The 19,483-nt window shown below is 53.6% G+C and overlaps 1 protein-coding gene across 1 annotated transcript in view; it reads right to left on the bottom strand.

Annotated features, from left to right (window-relative positions):
* The window catches only part of CACNA1I (calcium voltage-gated channel subunit alpha1 I), a 112,404-nt gene that overhangs the window by 40,488 nt on the left and 52,433 nt on the right, over positions 1 to 19,483 (bottom strand). The window contains exons 6-8 of the mRNA XM_044226297.1: positions 9,731 to 9,890; positions 2,491 to 2,806; positions 537 to 629 (exon numbers count right to left, since the gene is read on the bottom strand). Coding sequence (XP_044082232.1) covers positions 537 to 629; positions 2,491 to 2,806; positions 9,731 to 9,890 — 569 coding nt within the window. The remainder of the gene's footprint in view (positions 1 to 536; positions 630 to 2,490; positions 2,807 to 9,730; positions 9,891 to 19,483) is intronic.

The following is a 19,483-nucleotide window of genomic DNA, read 5'->3' on the forward strand; positions in this document are numbered from 1 at the left end:
TGGAGAAGCAGTCGGGGCGGGGGGCTTCCATCTCCTCTTCCCACCCCAGGAAGAGAGGAGTAAGCCGGAGCCCTAGAGAAGCGTCTGTCCAGGGGCTGCCCCTGGTTAAGGTCAGGAGAAGAATGCGTTCCCCGTGACCACGAGGCAGAGAAACATGAGCAGAAGCGACTAGATGGACTTAAATGCCCAGAAATGAGAAATGAAAGCAATAGAAAATGATGAATGCTTCCCGCCGCCGCCTTGACGAGTCCCTTCCATCATGGGCGGCCTGGAGGCATTTAAAAATCGCCCCTCCTGGGGAGCCCGGCTGGCTCAGGCAGCCGAGCCCAAGACTCCTGATCTCCGGGTTGTGCGCTGGAGCCCCACGCTGGGCGTAGAGATCACTCAACAATGACATCTTAAAAAATTGCCCCTCCTGCTCCCTCCCACTCAGGCCCCCTGGCTCTGCAGGGTTCCCTGGGAACCCCCCCCAACCCCATCCCTCGTCCAGGGGTCCTTGAGCTGGCTCAGAAAGCCCCAGCTTCCCTGACACTTACTATGATGAGCAGGATAAAATAGATGAAGTTGTAGAAGGAATGAGCGTCCATGACATAGTACATGATCTCCACCCAGCCTTCCAGAGTGATCACCTGCAGCCGGAACAGAGTGGGGCGGGGGTGAGCCCGAGACAGGGCAGGCAGGACCCCCCGGGGAAGGCACGCAGCAAACGCAGCGTCCCAGGCAGAGGCCCTACCATGCACCCGACCGCTTTATACACATTCTCCCTCGGACTCCTCACAAGGCTCAGCAGGCCAGCCATTCTCACCCCTGGCACACACGTGAGGAAACAGAAGCTCAGAGAGGCTAGGTATTCGCCCACCGTCACACAGCCCAGTAGGTGGGAGAAGCCAGACTTAAACCTGGTGCCTCTTGCTCCAGAGCGCCCCCTCCAGTCTCCCACAAGCAGGGGCCCTAGCTCACCAGCTGGGCCATTCTCTGAACCTCAGCTGCTGCTGCTTCTTCTAGGACACAGGCTAGCAGGCCACCTGGTAGGCAGGGCTAGGGTGCGCTTCGCTTGAACCTGGAGTGATGAGGCTGGTGGGACTGTTGTCCCCATTCTCCTTCCCAGAGAGCGAGGCAGAGCAGCCTTGGGCACAACAAATGCTGGGCCCTCCCCAGCTCCGCCCTCTTGTCCGCTTCTGGAACAGGAGTCCCTCGGCAGCCCACTCACCCTGTCGGGGCCAAGGGTCTCCAAACGCAGCCGCTGGGCTGTGATCACATCACATCACAGCTTGCACCTCTGAATCCCGTGATCTCACTGCTCCCCAGACCAAAGCCACAAAGCAGCCACCTCAGTAGGGCCCTCCCATCTTCTCCGGGCCTCTCAGCCACGGCCCTCTCTCTGCTCTAGCCCTGTTCTTCCCTCTGACGGCAGCACGCAGGTGACCTTGACCGAGCCCTCGCTCTACGCTGGGCTGATGGCTCTGCTCACATCATCTGGTTTCTCCTTCCCAGCCGCTCATGGTAAGAGAGCTGTTATTACCCCGACATTAGTGGGGGAAATTTGAGGCTCAGAGACATCAAGAACTACACCCAAGGCCCCACAGCCCTAGTCCCCTCAACATACCCCATCCCTGTCCTCAGCAACGCACAGGGGCCATGCAAGGCCATCAAGCGTTTGCACACAGTAACATTAACACTGCTTTGTGCAGGGGCGCCTGGGTAGCTCAGTCATTAAGCATCTGTCTTTGGCTCAGGTCATGATCCCAGGGTTCTGGGATCCAGTCCCACATCGGCCTTCTTGCTCAGCGGGGAGCCTGCTTCTCCCTCTGCCTGCCGGTCCCCCTGCTTGTACTCTCTCCCTCTCCCCGATAAATAAATTCTTAAACAAAGAAAATAAAAAGGCTGCTTTGTGTGTATATATGTGTGTATATGCATGCATTGAGTAAAATGTATTTCTTAGTGACTGATCAAGAGAACAGTCCAAGAGACCTTGCCCAACTCCACAAACAGCTCCTTGGTGCTCTCTATACAACCCCGGGGCTTCCCTGTACCCCGGCCTTCGCTCCAGCGCTCACCTCCACCAGGAATGTGCCTGCCCCCACGTCCTACGTGTGGCCTTGCCTGGTCAGCCCCTCGAGCAAGGCGCGAGTCTGGCCTCTCCCCTCTCTGAACAGACCTCCCTGCTGGGATCCATTTGCCCCTGGGCCACCTGGGATTCCACAAAGAGCACAGGCTTTGGGGTCACCCAGACCTGAACTAAAATCCCGAGTCTCCACGAAAGAGCATGTGACCCTCACATAGCTCGCTTCCTTTCCTTCCAACCTCAGCTGCTCTGTCTGTGATCAGGGCTTGATAATGCCCCCTGTGCCAGCGAGCTGGGCAGATTTCAACAAAACCCCAGCACCAAGCCCCACCTGCCCAAGGAAGCTGTTCGCTCCACCCCTCAGTCCCACTCTGGTCTCCTGGGCCCCCAGCAGGGGTGCGGGCCCCGGGCCTGAGCGGCCTCACCTGGAAGATGACGATCCAGGCGTAGCCGATGTTGTCAAAATTGATGGCGCCCTTGTGGGGGTTGGCGCTGCCCGTGCGGCACACGTTGTAGTAGCGGTTCCAGTTGACACAGAGCCCGCTGGCGTTGAGGTCCTGGCGCCCTCCCCCGAAGTCGTAGACATCATCCTTGGACAGGCAGCACTCGCGGCCCTGCTCCTTGAGCGGGGGAATCTCATGGCAGCCCATGATGCCATTGTCCCCCGAAAGGGAGCAGATGAAAGGCATCTCATCGTCCTCCTCCGGCTGGTAGTAGGGGGGCAGGGCCACATCCCCTTGTCTGCGCACAGGAGATGGTGGGGAATCGAGAGAAGGGGAGGGGTCACCGCCAGGAGGAGCAGAAAGGGGAGAGGCAATGCAGTGTGTCAGAACTGTCCCAACAGGTCCTATCGTTACCTTCAGGCCTTTGCCCACATTGTTCCCCCACCTGGGACACCCTTCCTTCCCCAGGGTCGAAAAATCTCCCACTGACCCACTGTGGTCAGCGCCAGGGTACCTCCCCTTGGGAGCCTTCCCTAAGGGCTAGTCCTTGGTCCCCTGTGGCCAGAATGTGCCCTGCATATACCCACATATTGCTCCTGGGCCATAAGCACCCAACTTCTCTGGGGGGCTGCAGCTCTGCTGGGGCAAGGATGGGGCATCAGCCTTCCCAGTCCTCACACACTGTTTGGTCAGCCCAGGGGACATGTTTAATCCACAGATGCCAACTTTTACTGATCCAAGAGATGAGGAGCTGATCCTCTGCCTGCCCCACCCTTTCCCATCTATGTGACCTCGGACTGTTAACTTCCTCTCTCCCCAGACCTCAGTTTCCCCATCTGTAAGGCAGAGAGGACAATCACTGCCCTGCCCATCCTGTGGGGCAAAACGATGATCCACTGCAATCCAATCAAAATTCCAACTTGTTTTTTCCTGTGGAACCTGGCCCTTCGATTCTAGGATTTATCTGGATGGGAGAGGAGTCAAGACACTTTTTTAAAAGGAGGAGGAGGAGAGGAGTCCGATCCGACAAGAGAGCAAAATACAACTACAGTTATTACTGGAGCGTGATACTGTAGCAGGAACAGAAAGATTCATGGAACACCACAGAGCACAAGGACAAACCCATACCTAAGGCAGAACTTAATCTATTACAGAAACACCTTTTCAGATCCATGGGGGACAGAAGAACTAAACAATAAATGGTGTTGAGATAATTGTTGTCTGTTTGGAAAATAATAAAGCTAGATCCCTACCTCACTCCATATACAAAAACAGACTTCTTGAAGACTTGGTATCAAAAGAAAAAAAGAATGTAAATTATCTCATTAATTATTTATCTTGATTGCACATTGAAAATAATCATCTTTTGGGCGCCTGGGTGGTGCAGTCAGTTAAACATCTCATTGTTAATTTTCGCTTAGGCCATGATCTCAGGGTCCTGGGATCGAGCCCCATGTTAGACTCTACTGAGTGTGGAGTCTGCTTGAGATTCTCTGTCCTTCCTTTGCACCTCCTGCTCTCTCTGTTTAAAATAAGTACATCAAGGGGTGCCTGGGTGGCTCAGTGGGTTAAAGCCTCTACCTTCAGCTCAGGTCATGATCCCAGAGTCCTGGGATCGAGCCCCACATCATGCTCTCTGTTCAGCAGGGAGCCTGCTTCCTCCTCTCTCTCTGCCTGCCTCTCCACCTGCTTGTGATCTCTCTCTCTCTGTCAAATAAATAAATACAATAAAATCTTTAAAATAAGTAAATCAATCTTAAAATAATAATAATAATCATCATCATCTTTTGACTATATTATGATAAGTAAAATATATTACAGAATTTAAAATAATAAACTTCTGGTGGATTAAAAATCATAAATGCAACAAACATAACCACAGAATTATTATAAGAGAACAGGGAACATTTTTGTTAACTCAAGATATATGAGGCCTTCTGGATAAAATACACAAAATCCAAATGCTACAAAGGAAAAAGTCAAAAGGTCCTATATACAAATGCAAAATGTCTTTCTTCTTCTTCCTTTTTTTTTTTTTTTAGAGAGAGGGAGAGGAGGCGGTAGGGGAGAGAGAGAATCTTCAGCAGGCTCCATGCACAACATGGAATCCCACACAGGGCTTGATCTCACAACCTTGAAATCATAATCTGAGCCTAAAGCAAGTGTCAGACATTTAAACGACTAAGCCACCCAGGCATCCCCAAATGTAAAATTTCTATGAGACAAAGAGGGAGCATACTAAGTAAAAAGGAACAAACTGGGATAAAGCAGAGGTAGGCAAGCTTTTTGTGTAAAGGGCCAGATAGAGAATATTTTTTTGCAGACCGGATAGTCTCTGTGCCAATTACTCAGCTGCACCATTGTAATGAGAAAGAGTCATAGGAAATAGGTAAACAAGTGGCATGACTGTGTTCCAATAAAACTTTACTTACAAAAAAAAACCCAGCGATTGCCATTCCCCTGGGATGAATCCTGGCAACATATAACACAAATAAGAGGGGCGCCTGGCTGGCTCAGTTGGAAGAGTAGGTGATTCTTGATTCTGGGATTTTGAGTTCAAGCCCTACACTGGGTGTAGAAATTACTAAAAAAAAATAATAATAATAATAATAATAGGTAAATACACCTGAAAAAAAAGATAACTACAGCATGTTAAAATCACCTATAACTCAGTAAGAAAAAGAAAAATAACCACTAGGGGAGAAAGGACATAAAAATGCAAAGAAAAAAATTCACAGAAGAGGGGCGCTTGGGTGGCTCAGTGGGTTAGACCTCTGCCTTCAGCTCAGGTCGTGATCCCAGGGTCCTGGGATCGAGCCCCGCATCAGGCTTTCTGCTCGGCGGGGAGCGTGCTTCCCCCTCTCTCTCTCTGCCTACTTGTGATCTCTCTCTCTGTGTCAAATAAATAAATAAAATCTTTAAAAAAAAATTCACAGAAGAAATAAAAATGGCCAATGTACTTGAAAAAAAAATGGGGGGAACCAATATATCATTACATAGGAAGAGTTGCTCACTTGGCTAATAATAGGAAAATGCAAACAAAAATAACATCGAGATCACTTTATACCCATCCAAATGGAAATGTATCGGTGTTAACAGTACTAAGTGTGGAAAAGAGTGAGTACAAACAGACATGTGCACATGCTGGTGGGAGTGTGTGCTGATACAAACTTTTTAGAAGGCAATTTGGCAACATCCATCAAGAATGAACATGTGCACACCCACCCCACATCAAATGGCCTCCTGACAGTCAGAGAGCCAGCACTGCGACTCTGCAGAGCAGGGATGGACTTCTTAGTCAATGGTGCTGGGACGATTGAATAGCCTACAGAGGGGAAATCTTGACCCCAACCATACAGCTTACTGAAAATTATCTGAGGGGGAATACAGACCTAAATGTGAAAGATAAAATGGGAAGCTTGTAAGAAAAGACATCGGAGAATATTTTCATCACCTTGGCTTAAGAAAAGATTAAACTGGACACGAAAAGCAATACTAAAAAAATGATTGGGGGGCACCTGGGTGGCTCAGTGGGTTAAGCCTCTGCCTTCGGCTCAAGTCATGATCTCAGGGTCCTGGAATCAAATCCCACATCGGGCTCTCTGCTCGGCGGGGGGCCTGCTTCCCCCCAACCCTGCCTGCCTCTCTGCCTATTTGTGATCTCTGTCTTTCAAATAAATAAAGAAAATCTTTTAAAAAATTTGGTAATCCAGATCATTACAACTAAGAGCTTCTTTTCAAATCAAATAACACCATTAAGAGAGTAAAAATGGAACAGGCTAGAATAAAATATGTGCAATATATATATAAATACACATATTATATATACATATATAGATAGATATGTGATATGTATATATATACCAAATATATAATTTCTATATATATCATATATACCCATAAAATATCTGCAATTATATGTATGATTGTATATATAATATATATATATATCTGCCACCAAAGGAGACATAATCCTACATACAAAGAACCAGCCACTACAAATATATAATAAAAGGACAACCCAATCTAAAAATAGCTACACACCATAACAGACACCGTGTGAGAAGATGCACGAATGGCCCATAAGTACATGAAAAGTGCTAATCACTAGACATACGGACAGTACAAATCAAAACCACAATAAGATACCACCACCCTCTCACTGGACTAGTTAAAATTAAAAGGACGGACAATACCAAATGTTGCTAAGGATGCCGGGCCCCTGGAACTCTCTGACTTTGCCAGCAGACATTTAGTGCAATCAATCCAGAAACCCATGCAACAAAATCTACGCAAGCTGAACACACGTGCACCCTTCACGATTCCACTCCTGGGTATCTACCCCAAAGAAAGGATGGCTCTATCCACCAAAGATAAGTCCAAGAATATACATGAGTCATAAGAGCAAAAAAAAAAAAAAAAAACCCCCAAACAGCCCAAATCAACAGTGGCATAAAAAAGATAAATACTTGTATATTTGCTCAATATCTACCCACAGCAACGAGAAACAAGAAAGCGACTACCGCCCGCAAGCACGTGGGTGACTCTCAAAGACACATTACCCTACGCCGAAGAGGCAGACACAAAAGGTGGCTTCCTGTATTATTCCACTGAGAGAAACCTCAAAAACAGGCAACACAGATCTATGGCGATAGAGGTCAGAATAGCGGCTACTTTGGGGTGACGGGGATAGGAGCCGGCCAGGGGCAGGAGGGAGCCTCCTTACAGGGAAAACTTCATAAAGCTGTATACTTAGTAGTTGTGCCCACGACTGAAAGCGGTGTATCTTAACCAATAAAGTATAAAAACAGACACACATTGGGGCACCTGGGTGGCTCAGTAGGTTAAAGCCTCTGCCTTCGGCTCAGGTCATGATCCCAGGGTCCTGGGATCCAGCCCCGCATCGGGCTATCTGCTCCGCGGGGAGCCTGCTTCCTCTTCTCTCTCTCTCTGCCTGCCTCTCTGCCTACTTGTGATCTCTGTCTGTCAAATAAATAAATAAATAAAAATCCAAAAAACAGACATACATTTTGTTAGTAATTATGAGCCTAGCCGTTGATCACTGTGTCCATACGGATCCCGCGTGTGCAACAATGTACTCTTGTATGCAAGAGCAACACCTTGGAAACCATGCAAGTGACTGGCTGGATGAACCATCGGTTCTCCACGGAGTAAGAAACACTGGTGTGAAAACACCCTCAAGCTACCCTGTTTGAAAACCTGCCTGGGATGGGAACGGGCGTGTGTGTGCAGGTTAATGCTTAGACAGAATCTGGAAGAAGGGACCAGACGCTTTGCAGAGGACACCAGTCCACATTCTGGCCTCTGCTACTTCCTAGCTGGGCGATACTGTCTTGATTCTGTGCTCAAGAACCCCCAGACCGACCATTTAGGGTCTCCGCAGGGGCTTCTGCGTGCTGGGAGCACACTCGCCGGGGGCAGTCACAGCGGTCTCTGCAGGTGGGGGGGACCTGAGTTCGAATTCCAGCTCTGGCTTTGTCAGGCTTGCCCTAGAGCTCAGTATCCCACGCTCGGCCTCAGCCACCGGGCCTCCACATGGGGTCAGATTTCAGCGTCACCTCAGGCACACCTGTTACGCTGGGGCACTTCATCACCGTTAACCCAGTAAATAAACCAGTCTAGAGACACTCGGTGACCAAGTTAAATAAACTCACAAGTGTGATTTCACACAGAGATGGTGTCTAGGGGAAATCAAACCAGATAATACAATAGGGTGTCCGGGAGTGGGGGGCGGTGGGGGGTGGTGAGGGAAAACCTCCAGCAGGTGTGACACTGGGGCTGCCATGGAATAATGAGAACGGGGTGGCCGCAGAATGACCTAGGGGAAGATCCACGTGGGACAGAGGGGTCTGGACATGTCCTGAGAGCTCATGCCTATACATCTCCATCTTTGAAGCCCAGACCAGGAGAAGCAGGTGCCCCCCTCTCCTGCTGCCTCAGGGCCCACCTCTTCTGAGTGACTGACACAAGAGTAGACCCACCCTAACCCTCCCACAGGGCCCTTCCCACAAGGATGCCCCTTCTCTGGTCTACCAGGTGTCCCACGAGTCCCCCCAGCAATGGGCAGGTGAGCCAGGCCCCTCCCCAGTCCTCACCCTGGCTCTCTGGTTTAACTTCATCTCCATGACTGACAGGCTGGGAGGGAGAAAGCTCAGCCCACTCCAAGCAGTGTCCCCATGCCTCCTGCAGTGTCCTCGGTCTACAAGAGTCACTCAGTGGACATATCTGTGACCGGCTCCCCCAGGGCAGGAAGTCCATCTTCTGCTGGGTCCTCTGCACTAAGCACGGGCTTGGTAAGAGCAGCCACTTGAGTGCTTTTGTCGAGTGAGAGGCTGAATGAGCACACTCCCCTATTTCTGTCTCCCCAGGGCCTGGCACCAGGCAGGAGCATGCTAACACACAGTAAAGTGGTAGTAGGCTCCTGTCCAAACACATCTGTGTAGGTATGCATACTCCAAGACAAGGCTCATGCCTCACCACGGGCATTCCATAGATGTCAGATCTCTTCGACAACTCAACACAGCTGCTCCAAGAGCCGGAGCTTGACTTCTGTTTGGATGGCTTTGACAATTGCCTCCCTGAGGGGTAGCCCGCCCACCTGCTCATCAGGGCATTGGCCGACTGAGAGATGACCTTTCCCTGATGACTCAGTCATGGAGAGGAATGTCTGTCATTGGGCCAAGTTCTGTGTCTGCTTTTGAGGTTTTCTGTCTCCCTTTTCCCTGTTGACATCATGTCTGCTTGGGTCTTGACTGTCCATTCCCCTCTTATTTGACCTCCTGGTAGGCAGCTTCCACTCTGTCCATTCTTCCACTCGACCCCATTCCCAGTTACCGAGTAAGTTCAAACTGTGTGCTAAGTAAGAGTCACTGGGAGCTGAATTAGCATCTAAGGATCTATTTTAGTCTAGGACTTTATGATGCCCACTTTGAGGCCTCACTGGCCTTTTGTGCCCCTTTTAGCGCCCAGCCATTCACAGGAGACCCACCACCAACACACCTGAGCACATTTCTTGACTTCTCTGCCCCACTGGGAATAAGGATTGGGACCAGGGGCTCAGTGAGGAGACCAACCCCTCAAACTTCAGAACCACTGCCGCCCCAGGCAAAGATGGCTGGCAGCGCGTTGGTGGTATAGTGGTTAGCATAGCTGCCTTTCAAAGATGGCTGGCAGCCACCAGGGTGGCAGGGGCCAGACTCACATGGTGAAGTTCTCCTCCAGGAAGCAGCGGTTACGCAGCAGGCCCGCCCAGAGCTGTACGCCAATGATGCCGAAGATGAAGAAGACAAAGAAGCAGAGCAGGAGGACATTTCCCAGCATGGGCAGCGTGTCCAGGAGCAGGTTCACCAGGATCCGCATACCTGTGGGTGGAGAGACCGTCAGACTTGGGAGCAGAGGGCCCCAGAGGAGAAAGGGAGAGCAGGCTCAGAGAAACAGTGAGAGGGGCCCAGGGAGGAGAGGTGGGGACACATGGGCAGGGGCTCCTAACTGCTCCCAGCCCGCTCAGTGGCCATTAAACAGACATTCCCTTTGGTGTTGGCCGTTCCACCCAGAGGCCACGGAAATGGCTCTAGGCCCCACTGCACTTACACCAGATTCCTGATGAATAAGCAGCTATTTAGTTATGGAGCACAATTTATGTGCCAAACTCTCTTCTGGGCAATGCACAAATATGATCTCCTTCAGTCTTTATGACAAATCTGTGAGGCTGGTGATATTATCCTTATTTTATAGAAGGGGCGACTAGAGGTCCATAGAACTAAAGCTACTTGCCTGAAGTCACACAGCTGGGAAGCAGCAGGGTCTGGATTTAAACCAGGGGTCCTGACACCAAGTCTGGCCTTCCCTCCACAACCCCCCATTACCTGGCAGCCTGAGGCCAAGGCTGGCTCATCTCACTCTGCACAGAACCCACCCAGATGAACACAGTAGGTGTCTAATGAATGTGTACCACATGTCCTTCATCGCTGGGGCAGCCACTGGTTCCAGCCAGAACCACTCCGCTGACCCATCCCACCGCATGGCAGAACGAGGCAGAGCTCTCAGACAACATACAGAAGAGCCATTCCAGCAGCAGTGGACTCAGATCTGGCCGGAGAGCAGAAGAGGACTTCCCTTCCCGAGGAATAGCTACAAAGAACCAGCCAACCCAGAGGAAAGAGGAGTGGAGACAGAAGCCCCTTTGTGTGAGTGCTGGAGGCAGGGTGGGAATCAGGGTGAATGAGGGGGGTTTCAGGCAAGTATGGGAAGGGAGCAGAAGGTGTTGGTTACATCCTGGAGGGGCCTGATACCCAGAAACCCGGCAGGTAGGAAAAGAAAGCCTGTAGAAAGCATGCAACCTCTGATTTAGAGAGATCCGGGTTCAAATACCGCCCTATTTCCTATGTGAACTTGGGCCAGTCCCTTCCTCTCTTGGAAGATGAGGCCTTTCAGCAAAGGACGCCAAGAAGAAAGCAGCCACCCTGCAAAGGTTTCCCAGCTCCAGGGCCACACTCCTATCACAGCAAACCCTGGAGCTCCCACCCCACAGCCTGCAGCCCCACCCCCCAACACACACTTACCACCCTGCACATCTACGACCCTGTCCTTCCCTTCTGACCCTCCTGCCCTGGGCTGATCCACACCACTGTCCACACCCTCCATGCCCTCCTCCCTTCCACAGGCTCAGTCCCACCCCCCAGCCCCCTCCTGTGAAACTGACCTGCTTTCCCAAGTCTGGGTGATGTCATCCATCATCACGACCTCATTACCCATCTGTATGCCACCCACTCCCCCTTGACTCTATGGAGGAAGATCCAGCCACCCCAGTAACTGGAGAATCCACAGGATTCTCAGGAATTCACAGGAGTACAAACCCCAGGCAGATGGGTCACCTCTGCCTTCGGTTTGACCCAGATCCATTCCCAGCCCTGTGAACCCAGCCCCATGAAGCACTGGGGTGGCTCAATCCATTAAGCACCTATCTTTGGCTCAGGTCATGATCTCTGGGTCCTGGGATCAAGTCCCACATCAGGCTTCCTGCTCAGTGGGCAGTCTGCTTTTCTCCCTCTCCCTCTTCTCCCTGCTGCTTGGTGCATACATTCTCTCTATCTATCTTGCTCTCTCAAATAAATACATAAATCTTAAAACAAACAAACAAAACAACAACAACAAAACAGCCCCACTCCCCCACTCCAGTCCCTGTGGTTTGGCTGGGCTCCCACGGAGATCACATGACCTGGACCTGACCAATCAGGGGCAGATTGGCACATTCTGTTCCCCTAGCCCCAGGGGTTGGTCTAGGATGGGCATGTGACCCCGTCCAGGACCAATGAGTGCCAGCCCTGAGACTTGCGCTGGAACTACCCGGGGAGGGAAATGCTCGTTTTCTGCAGAGCTTGGAAGCTGGGAAGAGTTACACCTGGAACTACTGGGACCGCTGCTGGGACCTTCTTGCCTTAGCAAGAAGAAGCGCCTGCCTGTGATTGAAGCCAGCCGAGGGAAACCAGAGCCCAGGACAGAACGGGAGTAATTCCTGACAACAGCCTGGAAGGGCCACAGGAGGTCCATGAACCTTATGAAATTGCTACAAAATGTGTGAGTATGACAACATGAATTTTTCTTGGGGGAAGGTCCACACAAATGTCTGTGGCCCCAACGTGGGTCAGGAGCTGGTAGATCATTCTTGAGTGCATACATTCCAAGATTCTGTGAGGTCTGACTCTACCTACCTCTCTAGCTTTCTCTCTCTCTCTCTCTCCTTCACCTTTGCCTATTTCTCTCTCAATACCAAGTTATTTGAAGTTTCCTAAATATACTATAGGATTTCACACCTCCATGCTTTTACTCGTGCTATTCCTCCTGGAACAGCCTTCCATGTCTCTTATGCCTGGCAAATCCCTATTCAGCCACCACTGCCCAGTTGAAGCTCTACTTTCTGTCTGTAAAGCTTTCCCCTATTCTTTCTCACTCCTTCCCAGGTGGAGTTCATCCCTCTCTCTTCTGCTCTGAGCAATCTCAGCACCTCTGACCTAGCCTAAGTTGCCTTGGACAGTTGTATAGGTTGCATACTGCACAACCTTGGAGGCCCCATTCACTAGGCAATCTTCTAGCCCTACTGTATAATTAGGTTTGCCCTCCTGCCTCTTCCATTGGGCTGTTAGCTCCTGGGAGCAGGGCCTGTGTCTGTGTCAGCACTCTCAGAATCCAGCGGGCCCTAGCCAAGAACAAAGACTTGGCCAACATTTGCTGAATGATGTGACAGGTCATGAGGAAAGAATGGAAGATTGGATAGGGGAGGATGAAAAGCTGGTGACAAGGAGAGCAGGGGCCCTATCCGGATTTTTGCTTATTCCAGGGGTGATGCTAAGGTGGTTGTTAACAAGGGTAATTTGGGATTTGCATCACAAGCTCTGTGTGGTGTGATTTCCAATCAATAATTAATGCGTACCCCACCCTCCCTCCCCACAAAACTAGGTCAGCCTCCTCTGGGGAAAGGCAGGGGGCTACCTAGTAGGCTGCGACCACCAGCTGAGAGCAGGACAGGGCGAATGAGGACTCAATACCCCACCCCCACCCCCAAGGGGGTAGCCAAGTGTGTGCAGGGGAGGGAAGCAAGGAAACAGGTCAAGCACCCATGCCATCCATCCAAATCCACACAAATGTGACCTTAGCCAGTTGCAGGCCTTTCTGGGGCCCCATCATTCATTCGCCTATCAAACACTTCCAGATGCTGTTGTCTGCCCAGCACAGTGCTGGGTACGGAGGAAGCCAAAGGCGAACATTCCACATCTCAGCCCTTCAGAGCTTGCAGTCTAGTGGGGGTTGGGGAGGACACAGTGTTGGGAAACACAACCAAGCCTGGGGAGTGGTGGCAGCTCTGGGAACCTTCCTGGAGGGACTGACTTGAGCCAGGCAAAGCCATGGCAAAGGCACAAAGGTATGTGACCATTCAGAGAGGCCAAGCTTGGGGGCGGCTGCAAAGCGGAGTCCAAGGAGCGTGAGGCTTTATGCTAGGTTGACAGGTCTGGGAGGCCCATGGGCAGATTCTGAGCAGGCTGAGCCCTTGGACGGGGCAGGAACAGAGGCAGGATGCAAGCGCTGGCGGCCAGCGGCCACGGGAGAAGAGGCTGGGTCAGAAAGAGGGCGAGGAGGCAGGTGGCTCTGCTCAATTCCAGCCTGGCTGTTCCCCGGGGCCCGGCCTTTGTTGCTCAATTAATTACATTTCCTTGTTCTCCAGGATATTGAAATTCTGAAAGGCTCCTCAAAACCTGCTCGGCTGGCTTCCCTGAATGGCAGCCCATTCCCCCTCCTCTCTTCCCTCTGCCGAGCGGGGCCCCAGCGCACTCCACAGCCCTCCCTTGGGCCTAGGGAGTCCCAGGGCCACTGAGCCAAGGCATAATTAGCTAATTAGGGACTCAGAACGAATCCCTCGCTTCCGTGCCAGGGAAAAGGGGCCACAGGATTAGGGAGTCAGGGGGGACCCCGAGAGACCCCAGCTAATCCTCCTTTTATGCCCGCAGTCAAGTAATTAGCTAAGGCAAGTCAGCCGGTTCCTCTCTGCCCTCTGTTCCCCTGGCACTGGCCAAGGGAGGCGGAGGCAAGGAGGAGAGGGAGAACAAGAAATGGAGACAGAGGACAGAGATGGGGAGCAAGGGACCAGGAGACAGAGACATCTGCCTCGGACCATCCTTCCTACTCGCGTCCCTCCACACCTATCCCCCACTCAGCCCTCCTCCTCCAGGCAGTCTTCTCTGGTTTCCACCACCAGTTAGTCATGAAGCCATCCTGCCTCCACTTCCTGCAGGCTCTCACTCGCCATCTCTCAGGGTGAGCTCATCGGGTTCTGCCTTCTAGTGTGACTTCTCAGGCCTTCAGCCTGGGGTCGAGTCCAGAAATAGGCTCCAAGCAACCCATGAGTGTGGCTGAAGGCCCTGTTTCCCCAGCCAAGAAGGAAAAGAGGATCCCAGAGTCCCCGGGACAGCCAGTGCTGTCTCTACTTTGCCTAGAGTGCCAACCCAGGACAAGATATGCGGGTGCCAGTTCTGGTCGGGCAGCCTGACACAGAGCTTGCCCTCTTTGGGCCCCAGCGGCCTCGTCTACAGGAGGAGACAGCCCAGCCAGCTACTCAAGAAAAACACAGAGTCAAGATACCTCTGAGGGGGACAAAAGCAGAAGCTGCTAGCAGTCCATCCACCCCCACAGGGAAAGTACCGCCAGCTCCTACTCACGGCCCCCAGCCTTTTCCCCCAGCCACACCTCCCTGTGTCCCCCAGGCCACACCTACACCTGCTGTTCCAGCCAGAATGGAGATGCCTCCCCGCCCCCCCCCAATCATCCCTACTCCTTACATTTGCGCACACTCTGCCCCACCTCTGTGGCCCTCCTCCGCCAAGGGGCAGTCAGTCGTGCTGGGTCCTTCCCCAGGGCCGCAGGGCTCCAGGCTGTTGGGACACAGCCAGGCCGATCCCCTGCCGGCCCCTGGAAAGCCCTCACGCACACTCACAAGGCTGTCTCTCCTCCTTTCTTAGACCGCGGTTGGGTGAGTGTCTCTTCTGGTCCCCCGGCCAGCCTGGTCCCCCTGATGGGAGCACCACTGCCCCCGCTCCGTCACAGCACTTTGCACGCTCCTGGCCTTCATCCATTCCTGGCTCCACCCATGCCCCCCAAAATGGACAGTGTCCTGAGCATGAGCACCCCCATCGGTGTTCTGCATCCTCCAACCCAGTCCAGGGTCTGGCACAGAGTGGCCCCCCCAAAGGACAGCCAAGAAGGAGTGATGACCGGGTGGATGGAGCCATTTGAATAATATTTAGTGAGGACCTACTATGTGCCAGGCACTGTTCCAGGCTCTAGGGGGTGCATCAGTTAAAACAAACAAATGGATAAGCAGACCAAGTCCCCTGCCCTCCGGAGGTGGGACATTCTAGATGGGGGAAAAGGAGACAGAAAACCACAAACATAATAGATAATCCCTTTCCTTATTTGTTGGGTGGTAAGTGTTATGAAAGCTTTCATAAGTTTTCATAAGGAGAAAGGGATGGGGAGCACCAGGCTGGGCCAGGGACATGGTCGATATGAAGGTACGAACAGGGGCCAGGAAAGGCCTCACCAGCGAGATGATGCAGGTCACAGGCTCATGGGAGCTGAGGGCATCTGCGGCGCGCACATCTGGGGAAGATTTCTCCCGGCAGATGGGGCAGCCAGAGCAGGACCCGAGGTGGGGGTGAGGCAGGCATGCTCAGGGAACAGCCAGGAGGTCAGTGTGGCTGCAGGGAAGTGGGGGAAGGAGGGGGTGTGGACACTGGGCTGCCCCGCAGGGGCGAGGACTCTGGCCTCTGTTCCCCCGAGGGTCATGGGCAGAAGGGAGATGCAGTCCTACGATGGTTGGAAAGATCACCCCAGCTGTGGGGGCAGCATCGTCTGGGGGGCCAAGGTGGAAGCGTTCAGCCTGCGGGACGGTGTACAACCGCCTGTGTGTCGCCCCCGGCACTCACACACGTCTTGGGACGGGGGCCCTAGCCTGCAGGCTCCTTGGCCAGGGGCGTGACAGAGGCCATATGGTTGCTGCCTCCTGAGGACAGCCCTGCCTTCCCCTGGGACAGAAACAGGGAGGGCTGAGGGGAACCCACGAGGGATGTGGCCCTGCTCTTGCCCTCCCCATGTCCTCCCTGCCAGACGCCGGGCTTCTGCGGGACTCTCAGGGGGACGGAGCCTCTCCTCCATCTGTTCCTCCCCAGCCCACCCCACCCGGCCATCGCTCACCTGCCATGATGATAATCCACATCTGGCTGGGTCCCGATGACAGTGACAGTGGAGGCTGGGGACATGGCTAAATTCTGGAGCTTTCTGAAGGTCAAGCGATTGATGGGATGGAGGGGTGGGGGGGTGGAGGAAGGAGGAGTCGGGGGATCTCCCAGGTCAGGAGCCTAAGGCCAGAGCCACGGAGCTACCGTCACGGGGACACAGGACTCAGTTTGGACACGTGGCGTTTGGAGTGCCTGGTGGACGTCGATGTGAAGGCATTTCATAAGCTCGTGGGGTCTGGAGTTAGGGGAGAGGAGTGTGGCCTAGAAGTGTCAGGTGGGTGTCCTCAGGGTACAGAGAGTCTCTAGATGGCACTTAAACTCGGGTGCCAGCAGGAGACAGAAGGCAGAGGGACAAACTGTCAGAGCTGTTCAACCCATTCACCCGCTTTCACCGGGGACCCCTCGACCAGACCCCCTGCTCTAAGGGAAGCTGGGCGGCAGTGGGACCAGAGGCCCTTGGTGGCAGTGGGGGAGCTGGAGCGGGAGGGACAGGGCCACGCTTCCTGATGGGCATCTCCCCTGGAGGTCCGGGGTGCTGTCTACAGACAGCAGCTGTCAGCCCCGATTAGGCAGCCACCCCGCCGGACTAGCTCAGGCAGAAGTAGTCGGACCATCGCCAGCCCCTGCCAGGGGCACAGCCCGCAGCCGGGAGAAAGGGTTCGGGGCTGAGGACAGGAGGGGCTGAGGCTGTGGCCGGCCCAGAGGCTCCTCCCCTCCTCTCCGTGGTCTGGCTAGGTCAGCAGAGGGTGCTGAGCGAGCGGGAGAGGCCGTCTGCCATGCCTGCTGCTGCCAATGCCAGCTAATCAGGGGCACAGTGGGCGCCGGGGATGCCGGGCCAGGTGGCATACGGCCGTGCTGCCGAGGACACAGCTGCTGGCTGCAGCCCAGCAGGGGAGGGGCCTGTGGGCTGATGAGGGGCCCTCTGGGGAAACGAATGCCAGCCAAGGAGTGTGCACCCCGATACCCTCCATCCCAGGAGAGTTCACGCACGAGAGGGCGGTCCTAGCTCCAGTCCAGTGGAAGGTCCCTGAACCCACCGGGGCCCCAAGAACTCCCACTCATTCTTGGCACCCCTTCTTTGTAAAACCTCCTCAAAGGACATGTGAGTGGCCCTTCCCCTCAGCCCCCTGCTGCCTCCATTAGAGCACAGATCCCACCAGCCCACAGATCCTGGCTTGCGGATCTGCCTGAGAAGGGGCTGCGTCCAAATTTCCATGGCCCCTTAGTGGAAGCTACTGTGGATGAATGAATGAATGCATAGTGCCCTCCCTTGACCTGGTATCCCATCCAGGAATTGCTGCTTCCGGATTTGTAGAGGAGACCTTGAGCTTGATGGTGGGGGAGGGGAAGAACGCCTTCACCCCGCCCCACCCCGGGCACTTCTCCTTCCACACACTTGGCTTCTCTTCTTGTTCCCAAGTCAGGTTCTCACTAGACGTCTGGCCCAGATGTTTTCCCACCTACCTCCATCTCTTCTGAGAAGGCAGCAGCCCCGGAGAATTTGGGCCCCTCCTCTCTCGCCCCCACACTCCTCCCCTCCCTACCTTCCCCATGGGGGCTGCCAGTCCTTTCTCTGGGAGGCCCTGTGGGTGCCAAAGACTGTCAGCCCCGAGGTCCAAGTTATGGCCTGGGGTGGGACCCTGCTGCAGCGGCCTCCAAAGCCCAAGTAAACTTGCCTCCCTGTTTGAAAGTGAGTCTCCCAGCTTCCTGTCCAACAGATGCCTCACAAGGCAGGATCCAAGAAGGAATCCTGGGGCTTTCTTCATCTATCCTCAGCATGACTGGCCTAACCACGACCCAGATGGGCATGAACCTGGGCAGAAAGGGCCAGAGCAGGCCTGGGATAAGGGACAAGGTGCCAGCCATGAGCCCAGAGCCCCTCGGCCTGATGGGCAATCAAAGATGTGCCTGCAAAACCCGGTCATTCGAAGACTTCTTCTGAAACCAGAACCCTGAGAACCCCTGAAAACAAAAGTCTGGGATTCTGAGGCTCGATGAGTCTAAGATTCTCCGTGACTTTCCCCAAGGCTAATTCCAATATCCCATGAGTATAAGCATCCCACGCAGTCAACGTATGGTACCGGCACCTGTCAGGAGAGGATGCTGTGTGGACATCTGCAGCCCCACAGTCTAGCAAGGGAGGGCTGGAGTCCCATTTTAGGGATGGGAAAACTGAGGCCTGAGAGGTGGAGCCACTGGCCAAGATCCCAGGTCCAAACCCCAGTCTACTGCTCTGGACACCATCCTCTGAGGCCCCAACACCAGGACCCTCCCTGTGTGAGAGACGCAGGGTGGGGGCTGGTCGCTGGGCACCTGTTCTGTGCCTGCCGTGCAGACAAACCCATGGGAGATGCTACATGCCATCCTCACTGTGCAGGCCCAAGGGACTGAGCAAGACAGGAACCTTTCCTGAGGTTGCAAAGCTAATCAACATAGGACCGAGCTTTGAATCCTGGCAGCAATGCTCTGTGCAGAACGACTATGCCTCCCTGCCTCCCATGGTGACTTGTCCCTGTCAGGTCACATAGCGCCCGGTACCCCAGGAGCTCTATGCTTTGCCAGTGAAAGGTGTTCGGGAAGGGGCCTGACGACATCATTTCTGCTTTGACCCTGGATGTGGGCGGGGGCTTTCCTGATGCCCTGCAGACGGGGTGGCTGGCTGGGACGCCTACAGGTTCCAGGGAGAGGAAGGGGTGGTGGAAAGGAGCCAAAAGCCCTGGGGTCTTGGGAGCGTAGGTTCAAATCCTGCCTCTGCCCCCAGCCAACTCTGTGGCCTGGGGCAGTTTATTCAACCACTCCGTGCCTCAGTTTCCCCATCTGTAAAGTGGGCATCATAGCGGCTCCACCATCCTACGGCTGTTAGGAAACCAAAGAAAGCAGCCACGTAAAGCCCTTGATGGATTTCGGCCATTTATCACTCTTGGTCAGTCCACAGAGCATGCGCAGAGTTCAGCTCCCGCCCCGCTCTGCCGCGCAGCCCCCCTGTCCAGTCCCCAGCTTGGGGACTGTCTCCCCACTCAGCCTCTGCCAGGATGCCCTGAGGCCCCTGCCCTCTGTCCTCAATGTTCCAGCACCTTCCTCACAACTGTAACACCTACCGACCATCTACAGCACATCAACCTCTGTGCTAAGCCCTTTATGCATGTGACAGCATTTTGTTCTTACAA

Source organism: Neovison vison, chromosome 12 (genome assembly GCF_020171115.1).
Source record: "Neovison vison isolate M4711 chromosome 12, ASM_NN_V1, whole genome shotgun sequence".
NCBI lineage: Eukaryota > Metazoa > Chordata > Mammalia > Carnivora > Mustelidae > Neogale > Neogale vison.